Source organism: Lepeophtheirus salmonis, chromosome 8 (assembly GCF_016086655.4).
Source record: "Lepeophtheirus salmonis chromosome 8, UVic_Lsal_1.4, whole genome shotgun sequence".
Classification (NCBI taxonomy): domain Eukaryota; kingdom Metazoa; phylum Arthropoda; class Copepoda; order Siphonostomatoida; family Caligidae; genus Lepeophtheirus; species Lepeophtheirus salmonis.
In genome coordinates, this window is record NC_052138.2 from 2,293,390 (window position 1) to 2,307,720 (window position 14,331).

Below are 14,331 nucleotides of genomic sequence, written 5' to 3' on the forward strand. Positions count from 1 at the left end.
TAGTGTTGTATTGGTCCTTATTTAGGACTGAAAACTGCAGTCCACTCTAGTTCTGTCTCGGTCAGGTCTAGCTCAGTCCTAAATCTTATTAATTAAGAGGGATGTGTGTAAAGAAAAAACTAAGTATAGCGATTAGAAAAGGAAAAACGGTTGATGTGGTTGCTCTTTCTTCTTTTTTGTTCCTTATTTAATCAGTCCTGGGGCACGTCGTTATATGTATTGTATCACGCAACCTTTCATCCAAAAAGAAACTGTAAAACACCCTGAAATCATCTGGTAGTTAGCCAAATAAGTCAATCATACCAACTGCCATTTATCTCTTAAGTATTCCCAAACTATCATTCTCATATTATTTCTTCCCCATTTTTAAAATGAATTACATATAATTAAAATCTACATAGTATTTTTATTCGATACTATATTATAATATTACTTAGTTATATTTGATTAAAATATTAGTATTCATTTATTTTTGTGTATGATAGCCAAAATTTATTCATATAAATAATAAAATGGCCAATATATATTATAAAAACGATGAGGGATCAACAAGAAATTGTATTCCTGACTTTTTGAAAATGGAGCATAATTATAGAATAACTTATTACTTTGTTTATCAAAAAGAATTAATTATGAAATAGCCATGACGTATCAAGCGAGATGAGGCAATCGACAGCTGATAACAAAGTACATATGGTATTTTTGTGTTAGCGAGGTAACACCGTGGGGGGTAACATCTCCCTCTAAAGCAGGGGTTCTTAACCTTTTTTCTCCAATACCCGTTTTTTAGTGAGCCAACTTTCCATCTTCCACAGCACTAAAATTATTTGACAAATTGAATTTTAATCCCGTGCAGTGTTTAGTTCGTAAATCGTACACGCTTTATTTTTTTCTGCCATTTTGCAGCCCTTATTTATTTATTTATATTTTTTTTTCATATCTTATTTTTTTTTACTAAATGTTATCACATGTAAATAAAATAATCATGAAAAGATTTGGTACGTTTTTATCTCTATTTATTTGGCCATAAAAAATATATAATTAATGCAATACTAGAGGCATACTCTCGGTAGTATGACTTTTATTCAGTTCAACTTTTGAAATGTCACAGCGTAAGTAAGATTAAATGACAACCATGCCGTTTTGCGATTTGGTATTGATCTCAGCCATTCTGAAAAACGCGAACTAGCGCAGGTATGAGGAGGGAAATATAACCAGTAGCGTGAGCGCTGCTTAAGTATCGTGAGGAGACGAACCAGGCATGGTGGCTTAGAATTCGTTCAGGATTTACTCTGCAAAAACAGTATTGCCTGTTCAGTAGATGATGGCCTTGTTCTTGAGATGCGAGAGGCGTGAGTTTGCAGGAGCTGTAGTTGACATTTTTTAAGCAACAATGTTGTTACTTTTATCCAAACATTACATACAATAACTCATTTATGAATAGGTTTCTTTATTTACTTAAACAGTCTGTAAATGGTTGTGATTTCAATTGAAATTGGTGACATTTTGAAACAGTGATTCTTCTGTCCAACCGGTCATTCCCAAACTTGGCAACTCCGCCATTCCCCTCCAATGAGGCATTCACAACAGATTAAGAGCCACTGCTCTACAAGAAGAATTCTCGCCTATCTTTGATGTAAACTCTTTTTCAAATGTATAATAAAATAAACATATGTGAATTTAGATATAAGTATAATATATTTCCTGCAATAATGTAATTTTTATGGGGAAGGTTCTTCTTATTATAGCAGTAATTCATTTTTCCCTCGAAAATCATAGCACATGCAGCTGATATGAACAATGGTCCATGCGTCTTGCTCCCGCCATCTCTTCACACACTTACACAAATCCCATATAAGCTTATCAAGTTCGGTACTTCATGACGTCACTCAACTTTATTTATCTTCTGTTTAAATAGTTCTATAGAACGTGTACACTTTATAACGTATTTAACTTTATAGCGGCCTAATACACAATTTATTCATTAGTACTCTGCATATTATAATCCTCAAACTTTAATAAATCTCCTTTTCAAAATGATGAGACTGTACGCTTTTAACCATGTTGCCATACACGGTCTTTGATCTCGGCTCCAGTCTTCTGTCTCTGTTTTTTTTTTATACAGGCTAGGTCGGTAACAGGGACTTAATACATGTGGTGTCGCTAGGAAATTTGTACTGCTAGGAAATGATATTAGATAGAACCAGGGTCGCAGCTACCTTATACGCAGAGTGTGTAGTGCACCAAGTTCCAGCAGGGTCCTCGAAAACTAAGGTTACTTAAGGCAATGGTTTTCAAAGGGGGGGGCGCAGGAAGATGGAGAATTGTGGATTGCTTTCAGTCTCTACATATACATAGTACATATGCTTCGTAAAAGGGTTTTGAACTAAAAATGTTTTAGTGTAGGGTGGCCTTGGCATAGTAAAGTTTGGGAAACCCTAGCTTAAGAAATATTATAGTTATTATAATATAGGGCATCGAGAAGTTTAGTTGCGGACCTGGATCCTTGATCTACCCCATCCCTTCCATCTTTTATTTACACTGTCTGGTGCCTAAAACAACTTTACATTTTCCATCAGAAGCCCTTAGCTATTTGGAACTAAGATATAACTGTATCACCCTGGCACGGTTCAATTACAAGAACTGCTTGAACCACTAGACCGTTAAGTGCACAGCCTTGGTTATAACTAGAGCGATATCTGATCGCCTTCGAATCTCAAACTTTCGTTCCTTGATTAATCAAAATATTATTTACCAATGGCTTGCAGTAGTTACTCTTCAGTCGGTCCAAGAATTTCACCTCTGTCATTTGAATACTTATGCTACCGACTGTCCCTATTAATAACTAAGTCGATTTCCAAAAACCAACAAAATAGAAACAAACTAATATTCAAGCTTTTAAAAGGCTGCTTTGATCACTCTGTTTTTTTTTGTTTTTTTAAAGTAAACCCCACAGTATCCCAAGACACCCTTTGAAAGGCACCATCGAAACCTCTGTCGTAATAAACGCGAGACAAGACAGCACTTACATCAAACAACACTAACCGAAATCCAACTACGAGCTTTTAGGCTGCTTTGAAAATTGTATGTCGGAGGTTTTTTTTTGCCAACATGGACAAGGGTTTCAACGAGAATGAGATTATGAAGTTGGATTCTCGTTGACAACAAGTTATCGAACAGAACGGATTATACTTTGCTTAAATCGGATGATTGTAACACTTCTTATAAACCATTGAAATAAAGCAATAAATACGAAATTACTTTACCCCCAACCTAATATATTTGAGGATGATTCATGCTGAAATAACTATATAATTAATCATGGACTACTCGGATCACAAGCACATCTTGATAATTATAGAGTCAGAGATGATCTCAGGATGGAGGAGTGTCGATCAAGAGATATTATTGAGTCGGGAGTCATTTTCTGAATTACTAATTCACTTTTCATCATACTTAAATATCCCTCTTGTCAGGATTTAGGATCTTCACATTAAAATTCAATAAATAAATTACGGAGTACACTAAATACTTACAATGTGACAAAAATTCTAGGATATAAGAACAATTATTTCAACAGTCATTTACAATAAATAATAAATTATATTCCTTGACAATTGTAAAGTATATTAACAGGACATTAACAAGTAAAATTATTTTCTTATTTATCAATTGTAAATAATGGTGTAATTCACCTATATATTATATATATGCTTCATTGATTAATGCTTATATTTTGATTTTGTATTAATTGTTTAGTTTGATAATTTATTTACTTACTACGATTTAAGATTATTACAATTATATACATCTAAATATCTAGGTATGTAGTAAAACGTAAGATTTTTTTTGACTATCATCATAAGTTTATTCATAGGTGTCTTTGCATTGAAATCCATCGATATTGTGTTCAATGCTTCGTTCCAGAATGCTGTAGTATTTACAAGGCATAAAAGTCTTTTAAAAAAGGATCGTTGTGCTTACTTTTCTTAGCGTCTACGTTTTGTAATTCAATATTTTCATAATTTTATTTTGTTCAATTACTTTTTTAAATGATATCGAAGATTATAGATAATTTGTCGTTATATATGATCCACACAATATGTGTACAATTGTCTAATTTAGGAAGATGAATTGTATCAGGAAAGTGATGAGGAGGATTTCAACAGCTCGTCAAATATTTTTCGGGGGTGGGGGGGTGGAGACGAAAAACATTTTTTTTTTTTTAATTGTGAGTTAAACTTTTTGGGAGAGACTAAATTTCTAAATTTGAATAAATATCCTTTTTCGAAAACTTTTACATTTAAATTTTTTTAGACGAAACGATAGTTTCATGTAAATTTTTCTTAAAATCTTCAAAACAAGTATGTAAATTTGTCTTCGTTTTAGTTAGTTTCATCGATAGGTCCATCTTTTTTCGAGAAGTTTATTTGGGATGTAACAAAGTTTTCAGTCAATATGAGCAGGCGAGGGGGTCAAAACTTGTACTTTTTTCTTCAAGTGATAAATGTATGAACCCTAAGCTCATATCTTTGATTAAGAAGTGTATAACATAATTAATTATTTATTTCCTAAATCATATCTTCATTTAGACCATAGAGGGTAAAATAAATTAAATACAGGGGTGGTACTTTTGATAATATAAAATTAATAGACCAACTCAAAAAAAAAAAAAGATCTTAAGACATTTGTTACACGATTGTTTTCCTTTCATAAATATCTAATGTAAAAATGATGGTCAAAAAGGAAGGGGAAAATGAGTGCTTGTTTCATATGTATAGTAATCCTGGTTCTAGGTTAAATATGCCTACTTTATAGCTGATCTGCCCCTGGGGGTGCTGTGAGTTATTACATTAAAACTTTTAATTTGCTTGTAATTAATTATATAATAATAATAATTTACAATAAGCAAGGAAAAACTCATGGATGCTTCTTTCTGTGAAGTGCTTTAAGAATTTATGGACATTTCAAAAGAAAATGTAATGAAAAAGGAAATCCTTGTCCTCTTAATAAGATAGATCCTTCTTCCCTCCGTCAAGTTATTCAGTATAGCTATTTTCTTCTAAAAAATGAACCGAATGCGAAAGATTATGAGATTGCTAAACTAATTTTTAAAGATTTTATTGAAAGTTGGAGACAAGGTAACCCACGTTTGCCATTAAACAATGATTATTATGTGGTAAAAGTGGTTTGTAAAGTTTGCTTTAAGGGGGAGCCAAAAAAAATCAATAGAAGGTGACTGTGAACTATTCAAGAATATAATTTAGAAGAAAAACTAGACAAGCTTTTCGACATCTCTGCAGGTACATACAAGCTACCAATCCAACCATGTCATGATCTTTATGTAATATGCAAAAATGTAAATTGCCTTGTAAAACATATTGTCAGTACTTACTCCTTTAAAAAAAAATTCCTCTTGAAGAAAGCGAGTATGTTCGTGATCAAAGAACAAAAATAGTTTCAAGAGTAAACTTCCAATTAGGAGCTGTAGACAAAACAGCCAGCAAAAAGGGACCAAAGAGCTCCAATTAATGCTCAAAAATTGCAAGACCAGATTCAAAGGCCCCAGAAAGATTGTTCAGACACATTTGAGGGTACTTGATCACAAGAGTCTGCATTAAAATATGATTTTTTTTTAAAGTTCTTGAAAGCGATGTATATAAGCCTTTTAAAAGTCCAAGTGGAGCGTATTGCCTGTTAAATGTTTCTAGGCATGTAATGGAGCTGATCAGGAAAATTATCTCCTCCAATATTGGAGCAAGTCTAGCCAATGTATTATTGCTAGATCTTAAAGTTAGTGGTTAAACTTTTTTTTTAGACAAATTAAAAATTGACCGAGAAAAGAGCAGTGTTAAAACCAAAAGTGAAGCGGCAAAAAAATAGATATAGAAAATTTAATATCCATTGGAGAGAAGACGGAAAAATTGACTAATACACTTTAAAATATGAAGAGGTTAACGATAAAAGTGAAGGGGGTTAAGCTTGAACACCATCTTACATTTAGTGTAGAGCCTGGAAGCAAAAATGGAGACACATCGAGTACAACTAGAATTTGTCATACAGAAGAAGTAAAAAGTATTCTGGAAGAATTTAAATGTGCTTCGACTTAGAAAACTAAAGCACAAATAATGGTTCTTGTTACTTCACTGGAAAAATTACTTAGTTACAAATTGCATACAATTGATTGCTTTTTACATCAAAATGAACGTCCATTAAGAGCCGTTTTTAAATATTTTGATGGTAGTTCTTAAAGTCCAAGTTCTTTATCTAGGCAACTTGGAAAATTCTGTGAGATTGACTACCAAATTTTACCTCAAGTAAAATTCCAAAAATTGAGCAATGCATGGAAGAGACAAATCTATCTGATAACTTCTTACGTGATTTTAGTTGTGACCGGAGGCTCCTCCTTGAGTATATTCTAGGGAAATCTCCAGGCAATGTGAATTTAAAATATACTGAATGGAAAATAGGGTCTCTAAATCATACCAGATGGTTGACTTTGGTAATCAGGTTGATGTGCTTATGAGCCAGAAGCACCTACCCTTCAGAACTGCATTATAAATTGCATCAAATTGTAAACTGTTTTGAAATTAAATTGATAATAAATTTCATAAACAACAACTTTACATCTTTAACTTTATACAGAGGACTAAACTTCAGTCAAAAGAAGTTAAAGAAGTTGTTTTTAACAGTATAAAGTAGGATGCTTTTGCATTGCTTCCAAAAAATATATTTTATTCTATGATGAAATTTGATATGACATAAATCCGACAAAAAAAAAGTATGTTTTTACAATATTTATTAACACATAATGAAATTTTCTTCCAAGATTTTTTCTTAAAAAGTCTTGATTTTTTAATTATATTTTTTTCTTCAGAATAGTCACCTACAAAAAGATTACAAAAATTCATACAGAGGCTTAATATTGGTTATATCTAATCGATTTCTCACAACGCGGTATTTGTGAACCAGGTCTTACTGAGAGTTTGATTTATAAAGAAATTAGGCAGGCTCTCTTAGAAGGGTCAATACTTAAATTGCCGGACCTCTCCACATAATCTCATTCTGTTGATATATTTTAAATATTATATTAATAATCTAAAAATAAAACACAGAGTGTAAGCTGTTTTACATGAAAACTTTATTAAAATATACATCAATTTAGGTAAGGTATTAAAAACTTATTATGAGCTTAAAATCTTGTCCGAAAATATTTTTTTGATACAGCTGATATTATAAATGTTTAAATATATAATTTCTATAGTGTTATTCATATACTTTTCAAGGTCCCACAAATAGATGGAAGCAAATAGCCTATTAAGTTAACAAAATAAATATAATTTGTTTCCCCTTTTTTCACATTTTTCAGTATTCCATATTTCCTTGATTAAAGGGTAAATATAGGTAGTAGATCTTTATGACAATTTCCTCAAACAACTATTTGAGTTTCGTCTCAGAAATTTTCTTCTTCGTTATCATATGAGCAAACTCTCACTATCAAGGCGTGTCCAAAATGGAAATTCGAGAAAAAAAAATATCAAATCAACTTACCCTACTCAAGGATGATAAAAAGGAAGAATAAATGTATACCAAATTGTGATTAAGCACTTCAGTGAACGTACCTTCATTCTTTAAATTTACATTCCTGACATTACTAGAAATCGGCCATAAATCAGATAAACTATTACCCAGATCAAATAAGATTGCCAACTTTGTGCTAAATTATATTTTTTTCACCTATACAAGTCAAAAATCAGCTAGCCTGGAAACACTGGTCATTAACCACTTCATTTCAGCTGTTGTTGTTACTACAAAAGACCGATAAGGCTAGGTCCTAGGACTGAAAATTCTTATTAGGACTGACCGATAGGACTGCAGTCTTTTTAGTTTTTTTAGACAGATCCAACACTATAAACTACAAGCTTAGTATAGATAGACCGATGTAGTTGTATGTGTTACAAGCCAGAATACACTTGATTTTCATCACTACTTATAAGTTTTAACTCCAGAACAAATCCTCAGAGTCACTCTTCGTAAATCACAGATTAGTGATTATTTCATACTTATAGTTCTCTCTGCAAGAATTAAATAATAATGACAGCCTTCAAAAATAAAAATTTCTAAAAATTACAAAAAGAACGCGATCTTTTAATTTGATATTCTCCCTCCCCCTCCCCCCAAATAAAAATCTTACAGACGCCCCTGCACATTCAAAAACAGTGGTTTAGGGGTATTTTTTTTCTTTTGTAGACAGCCATAGGAATTTTCTAATATTATTAAGCGATAATACATTTTTTCTCGGAGCAGCCTCAGTTGTCCCGCTAAAGCTTTGATAAAAGATATATTAAGGAGCCATAAAAAAATTAAATAAATATGTTGCTTAAACATACGATTTTTAGCCTATTTTAGAAGTACAAATAGCCGATTTTGCTTCAACCCACCTGGTAACACTATAACTAACTACATCGTTTCAGTTGGGAAAGTTTCATTTATTTATTTGTCAGTCCTTATTCATTCGGTCCTGTCCAGTTCAGTCTTAAGACTGGTTACTTAAAGGGCTCTGGTCTTAACAACCCTTAGGACAGGTCTTTAAGAATGTCAATTCTTAAGAACTGTCAGTACTAGAACTGATAGGGCCATTAAGGACACATTATGAGTCATAGTCATGTCTTTTATACAGAACTGAACTGAACCGGACCGAGACTGAACTTTTACAAGACTGCAGATTTCAGTCCTAAATGAGGACTGATACAAAACTAGTTTTAACTAACATAACCTCCTTCTAAGAGACAAGGTACCTGAAGCTTTAAGTAAGAGGTGTGTGACTAGAACTTATACCGGTTATACGTTCTAGCTAGGGGGGCTTGGTTTTTGGAGTTTTTATAAAAATTAAATTTTTTGCTCTGCTGGATAATTTGGCCAAATGCCCCTTTATTTTCCTCATAACGAAGAAAAATATTCAAATAAAAACTAAAAATCCTTGATTGGGGGGCGCTACACCTCCCTCCTGAGGATGCCCCTGCTATCATTAATTACTTTGTTCGCGTTTATATTCTTGAATCCTCTAGCTAGGAGTGCAGAAAATACCTTTGAATGGTAAAAAAGATCGAACCGATAAAAAAAAGATTGAAAGGAGGAGAGGGAAGACTAGGACTGATGCAACACTAATAGTAAATAAACATTCAATGTGATGGAGGGAGTCAAAGGTTGCGTGAATCATGCCTTTACAGATTGAAGATAAACTATCTCGTTATGAAAAGATCGACTTTCTTGGAGAAGGTGAGTACACCATTCATCATAACTGCATGGCATTACATTACAGTTCAAATTAGGTCAATTTGCAACTGTTTATAAAGCCCGAGATGTCAAGACTGACGACATAGTTGCCGTGAAAAAGATCAAATTAGGATCGAGAGCCGAGGCTCAGGATGGTATTAATCGAACTGCTCTCAGAGAAATCAAACTTCTCCAAGAGATTCATCACGAAAATATAATCAATCTATTGGATGTCTTTGGACATAAGTCCAATGTGTCTCTTGTCATGGATTTCATGGATACGGATCTTGAAGTTATCATCAAGGATACTTCCATTATTCTGACCCCTGCCAATGTCAAAAGTTACTTATTACAAACATTAAAAGGTAATTGAAAATTGTAGAGTGACAACAGAGGGATTTATTTGTTCTTTAGGCCTCGAGTATCTTCATAATCATTGGATCCTTCATCGGGATCTAAAGCCCAATAATTTATTAGTAAGTTCTGAAGGCATTCTCAAGATTGGTGATTTTGGATTGGCAAAATTCTACGGGTCTCCAAATCGTCAATACACTCATATTGTTGTTACACGCTGGTACCGTTCACCTGAGCTCCTATTCGGAGCAAAAATATACGGTGTTGGCGTGGATGTCTGGGCAGTTGGGTGCATTCTCGCAGAGTTATTGCTGCGAATACCATTTGTCGCTGGTGAAACAGATTTAGATCAATTAGCAAAAATATTTCAGGCCATGGGTACACCTACTGAAGAGACCTGGCCCGGTCATACAAAATTACCAGATTATGTTCAATTCAAGGCATATCCTGCGACTCCCTTTACTGATATATTCACCGCTGCAAGTGATGATTTAATCACCATTCTCGAAAGAATGATGTCTTTGGACCCTCTTAAGAGATACACTTGCAAAGAAGCTCTTCTTTCTGATTACTTCAAGAAACCACCCGCCCCCTCCAATGGAAAAAATCTTCCTCTACCCTCCTCGATGAAAAAAAAGGATCAAGAACTAATGAATAGAGGGTCCAAAAGAAAGATCCTTGAAAATGTAGAAGCAAGTGGACTTGTAAAGAAGCTTATGTTTTGAACGTGTATTCATCATGACACTCTGTTTCTAACCACACACCCTCAAAATCTTGCCCCATATGACCTATTTTACACATGGAAAAATAAGTTTGACTTTTTCATTATTTCAATATTTAATCAAATATAATTTTTAATAGAAAGAAATGCATGTTTGTCTTAGTTTTTATTAATGAGTTTTCTCACAGTAAGAGCTTGTTGACGAGCAAGATTTGTAATTTTATCTAATAACTCATCAGAAATGGGGTTTCCTCCCAGTTTGGCAAAGTAACACATTTCGTCTTCTGCGTCTAATACAAGCGTAATGCTATCCGGAGCGAAACTCTCCTCTTCCTCCGTTGGGTCAACCAAAATTTTATCTCCTTCCATTATTGCCATTGTAACGGAAACAGGGATGCATTGTAATTGTAACTGAGAATACTTGTTTTTAACTACCTTGATGAGAGTTTTATCCGAATCTTCTTCTTCAAAAGTCTCGACTTTAGGCATTTTAACTTCTTTTAAAGCTAATATGAGTGCAGTTATTATTGCATCCTTAACATTTCCATCGTGGTTGAGACAAGAGAAGTCGATTTTAAGTACCCAAGCATATTCTCCAGGAACAATACAGAGAGTGTCCAAATTGATGACGCCCGAGTTTTCTAAAATATCCATAACGAATTTTGAGAGTACCTGGATTTCATCTGAGATTTGTCCTCGGGATTTATAGTTCCTTGGGTTGCACATAGTAGGTAAATCTACATGGGGCACGATGAAGCCTCTATTAGGATGTTCTTCTGTAGGTGTTGCGATTTGGAGAGTTATTCCACATATAACAATAGTATTTCCCTTTTTAATAATGGATGAACCATCGGCGGTGGTAATGGAGCCGGAAGAAATGCTTAAAGGTCTTAAGGAATCGAGTCCTCCTTCTCTTCCGTCTAATCGAAGACCTTTATCCACATGTTGATTAAAGTATTCTTTGGGTTGTACGCGTCGAAACACCTCTGAGGCACTCATCTTCTGGAAAAATGATTAGAAAAACATAAGTATAAAACAAAATTTAGTAATGAACTAAGGGAATTAACAATTTATTTTGATACGTGGGTATCCTTTAATCTAGAAGAACAAAATTTGCAAATTTTATTGGTTAAGGCTGTCTCCAACTCTTGAAGCTTTCGTTTTAGACTTTCATTTTCTTGGACTAGAGAAGTATTGAATTGCTGCAACTTTTTTGACTTGTCCAATTCATATTCTATTTTTTTTCTCTTCCGCTCACGACTTCGAATCGCTGCAAATCGATTTCTTTCACGCACATCCTCTGCTCGAGAAAGTTTTGTAGGAAGATGAGGATTGCTCTCAGGCTTTAATGGATCTTGAAGTGCAAATGGAAGATTAGAGAGAAAGAATGAAGGACCAGTTGGTAATTTAAGAATTAACTGGGCATTCGAATCTTTGGGAGCAATGGGTTTAAGCCCAGTTTTGACTGGTGTAACCCTTGAAGTTTTCTCAATAGGTGTCGGAGGTAAAATTTGGGGTGTATTAAGTACTTCCTCTTCATTTTTTGTTGCTTTTCGAAAGTCTCTATCGAAGGGGCTTTCAGAAAGGTCCTGAAATACCCCAGCTTCATCAACAGCTTCTAGGAGCTTGGTTGGAGTTGGTGTATCTAATAACTTGGGAGTTGTTGAGGGAATAGTGACCGAGGGTCTCTTTGGCATATTGAATTGCCATTGATTTCTCCTGAAAAACAAGATAGAAGTAAATAACTCGTTGAATTGTAGAAATTATGGGAAGCTGTGTTTGATGTTTTTATATATTATATATATAGTATATTTAATCATTGAAGGACATACAAAAATTCAAGCTCCACATTGTGAATAATGGCAATAATAATATGTATGTATACTCTGCCATCAGTTCAATAGTTGGAGTCAGGATAGACTCTCCGAACTTTTTCACGTTTCTTTTTGTTAGAGTGATGTTTCTTATTTTGTCCAGGAAGTAAAGATCCTTTTTTTCCTCTGACATGAACTCCGAAGCTCCGTGAGATTTCAGGAAATGATTCCCTTATTGACAAATCCTCTGCCTCTTTGATAGCAGAACTTAATTCCTCATCTTCTATGGGAGGTTTAAAGCTATCCGGGTCTGCGTTGGGGGGTCCACTACAATACACTAATTTCCCTTGAACAAAGTCCTTCAATACTAATCTTGCAGCTCTGGCTGTATCAGGAACACCTCCAGGTTTCATGAAGCCTCGCATCAGACCAAATGCAGAAAGGAATTTACTAGCAGGACTTCCGCTTCTATCTGCAGCTTGTAGAATTTTAGTTGACATTATCCCATAATGTTTGGTAATATCCCCGAAGGATATGCGTTGAAGTAAGGTCTCGACTGAAGGCATATAATCTGTTAAATTATCTATAGGGAGAATACCCCCTAGAACCATTTCAGCTTTAGTCATTTTGAAAGACGGAATGACAAGACCAGGACCATCAACCAGTATGAGACTGCCTCCTTCGAGTTCATGCGTTTGAAAATGCTTTGTTTTTCCAGGGGTAGCAGAAACCTGTAGTCGTTTTCCAGGATTAAGGAAACGATTTATGGAAGAGCTTTTTCCAACATTAGGATAGCCAACAAAGCCAACGGTGAGGGGATGACGACCCAAGGTTTTAAATAATTCAAGAACTGACTGAGGAGAGAGAATATTGGGGGAATTGAATGATAAATCACGAATATCCTGACTTTGCTCCTCATCATGTTCTCCTATTGCAGAGAAAAATATAGTTAGCGTGTCACTCTCCTTAAAATAGTTGGACCAAATCTCTCTTTGTCTTCGGGAGAGGAAATCTGCTTTATTGAGGAGTAGTACAGAGCTTTTTTTAAGGCCGGATCTCATCGCAATTTCTTGTAGATATAGTGCAAGATCTGTACTCTCATAAAAGAGGGGATTTCTAGCATCAACTACTTGAATGAGAACATCGGAGAGCTCAAGGATCTTCCAGAGTTGCCGCCAAAAATCCAAGTTTTTTTCGAATAAAGGCATAGAAGGATATTTTAGTTGAATTCGGTTTAATGAACGTTTCCACTGCAGAAAAGATTGATTTTCGAGTCTCTTGAATTCCTCAGCATCCACTCCAAAATGATCTGGTTTCTTGGGAATACTACAAAACTCGTCTTCGTTTTCATCTTCTTCCTCGTCAATTGTTCCCTCATGATGATGCAGGGCCCCATCACCTCTCTTCGATGATTCCATTTCCCCATGATCAGGAACAATGATTTTAGAGAATCCACGATGAGCCGTGAATTCCCTTTCAGCCGCCTCAGCATTAGCAATAAACTCGTCAATAGACGTATTCTCAGTTATGGATATGGACGGGGCGCCATCCGCGATAGAAGTGTGCCGGGTGGATACATCTCGAATCTGCCGCTTCTTGCGAAGCAAGGATTTCCCAAGAGGGTTAGATTTAGTCATGTCAAAGTCACGTGTTACGCAATAAGATGCGTCAAATGAATAGCCTCTCCGTGAGAATACCCTTGCAGGAGGAGCTGCCTATTAATTTCTATACTTCCTTTGAAAAGCGCGTGTACGCTTTTTCTACATTTAAGTAGAATAAACATAATATTTTTATGTTTATGTAGGAGCAGAATCCTCGGACTTCCCTCTCATTCACACACTCTTTTTTGATGTAATTACAAGCGCGCTTTGTACTTAACAGTAACTCGTTCTTATATTTGGACCATTATATAATGTGTCGTATATATACTGTTGAAAGGTGAGCTCTCTTTTAAAAAAGAGCAAGAGAGATGAGTAGTAATGAAGCTACGCACCTATTAATGCACACAATATTTTCTCTTTCTCTCTCTTTCATCCACTTACATGGAGTACGTAGGTAAGCTGATGGGGATGGAGCGAAAAGAAGAAGAGAAGAGGAGGAGCTGAGGCTTGAGCTAGATGAGCAGCTAGAGCTAGAAGAGGAAGAACAAAATGAACTAAATAAAAC

The 14,331-nt window shown here is 34.8% G+C and overlaps 4 protein-coding genes across 4 annotated transcripts; 1 reads left to right on the plus strand and 3 right to left on the minus strand.

Annotated features, from left to right (window-relative positions):
• The first annotated feature begins 9,128 nt into the window (after positions 1 to 9,128).
• On the plus strand, positions 9,129 to 10,498 carry Cdk7 (Cyclin-dependent kinase 7). The gene is made up of 3 exons (XM_040717633.1): positions 9,129 to 9,279; positions 9,333 to 9,641; positions 9,691 to 10,498. The coding sequence occupies exons 1-3, from the start codon at positions 9,219 to 9,221 to the stop codon at positions 10,353 to 10,355; spliced, it is 1,035 nt and encodes a 344-aa protein (XP_040573567.1). The 5' UTR covers positions 9,129 to 9,218; the 3' UTR covers positions 10,356 to 10,498.
• Positions 10,439 to 11,350, minus strand: LOC121122603 (exosome complex component RRP43). Its single transcript, XM_040717634.1, has one exon. It carries the CDS (start codon positions 11,348 to 11,350, stop codon positions 10,511 to 10,513), a length of 840 nt encoding a protein of 279 aa, XP_040573568.1. The 3' UTR covers positions 10,439 to 10,510.
• On the minus strand, positions 10,439 to 13,802 carry Ns3 (nucleostemin 3). The gene has a single exon (XM_071890476.1). The coding sequence runs from the start codon at positions 13,800 to 13,802 to the stop codon at positions 12,249 to 12,251; it is 1,554 nt and encodes a 517-aa protein (XP_071746577.1). The 3' UTR covers positions 10,439 to 12,248.
• Atf-2 (Activating transcription factor-2) lies at positions 11,352 to 12,048 on the minus strand. Its single transcript, XM_040717635.1, has one exon. The coding sequence runs from the start codon at positions 12,046 to 12,048 to the stop codon at positions 11,422 to 11,424; it is 627 nt and encodes a 208-aa protein (XP_040573569.1). The 3' UTR covers positions 11,352 to 11,421.
• Positions 13,803 to 14,331: the final 529 nt, after the last annotated feature.

Excerpts from the sequence above, each read along its gene's own strand:
- Atf-2 (XM_040717635.1), bottom strand. The coding sequence starts at position 12,048 with ATGCCAAAGAGACCCTCGGTCACTATTCCCTCAACAACTCCCAAGTTA.
- LOC121122603 (XM_040717634.1), bottom strand. The coding sequence starts at position 11,350 with ATGAGTGCCTCAGAGGTGTTTCGACGCGTACAACCCAAAGAATACTTT.
- Ns3 (XM_071890476.1), bottom strand. The coding sequence starts at position 13,802 with ATGACTAAATCTAACCCTCTTGGGAAATCCTTGCTTCGCAAGAAGCGG.
- Cdk7 (XM_040717633.1), top strand. The coding sequence starts at position 9,219 with ATGCCTTTACAGATTGAAGATAAACTATCTCGTTATGAAAAGATCGAC. Across the intron at positions 9,280-9,332 it reads GATCGACTTTCTTGGAGAAG|GTCAATTTGCAACTGTTTAT; the intron begins GTGAGTACACCA and ends AGTTCAAATTAG. Across the intron at positions 9,642-9,690 it reads CTTATTACAAACATTAAAAG|GCCTCGAGTATCTTCATAAT; the intron begins GTAATTGAAAAT and ends TTTGTTCTTTAG.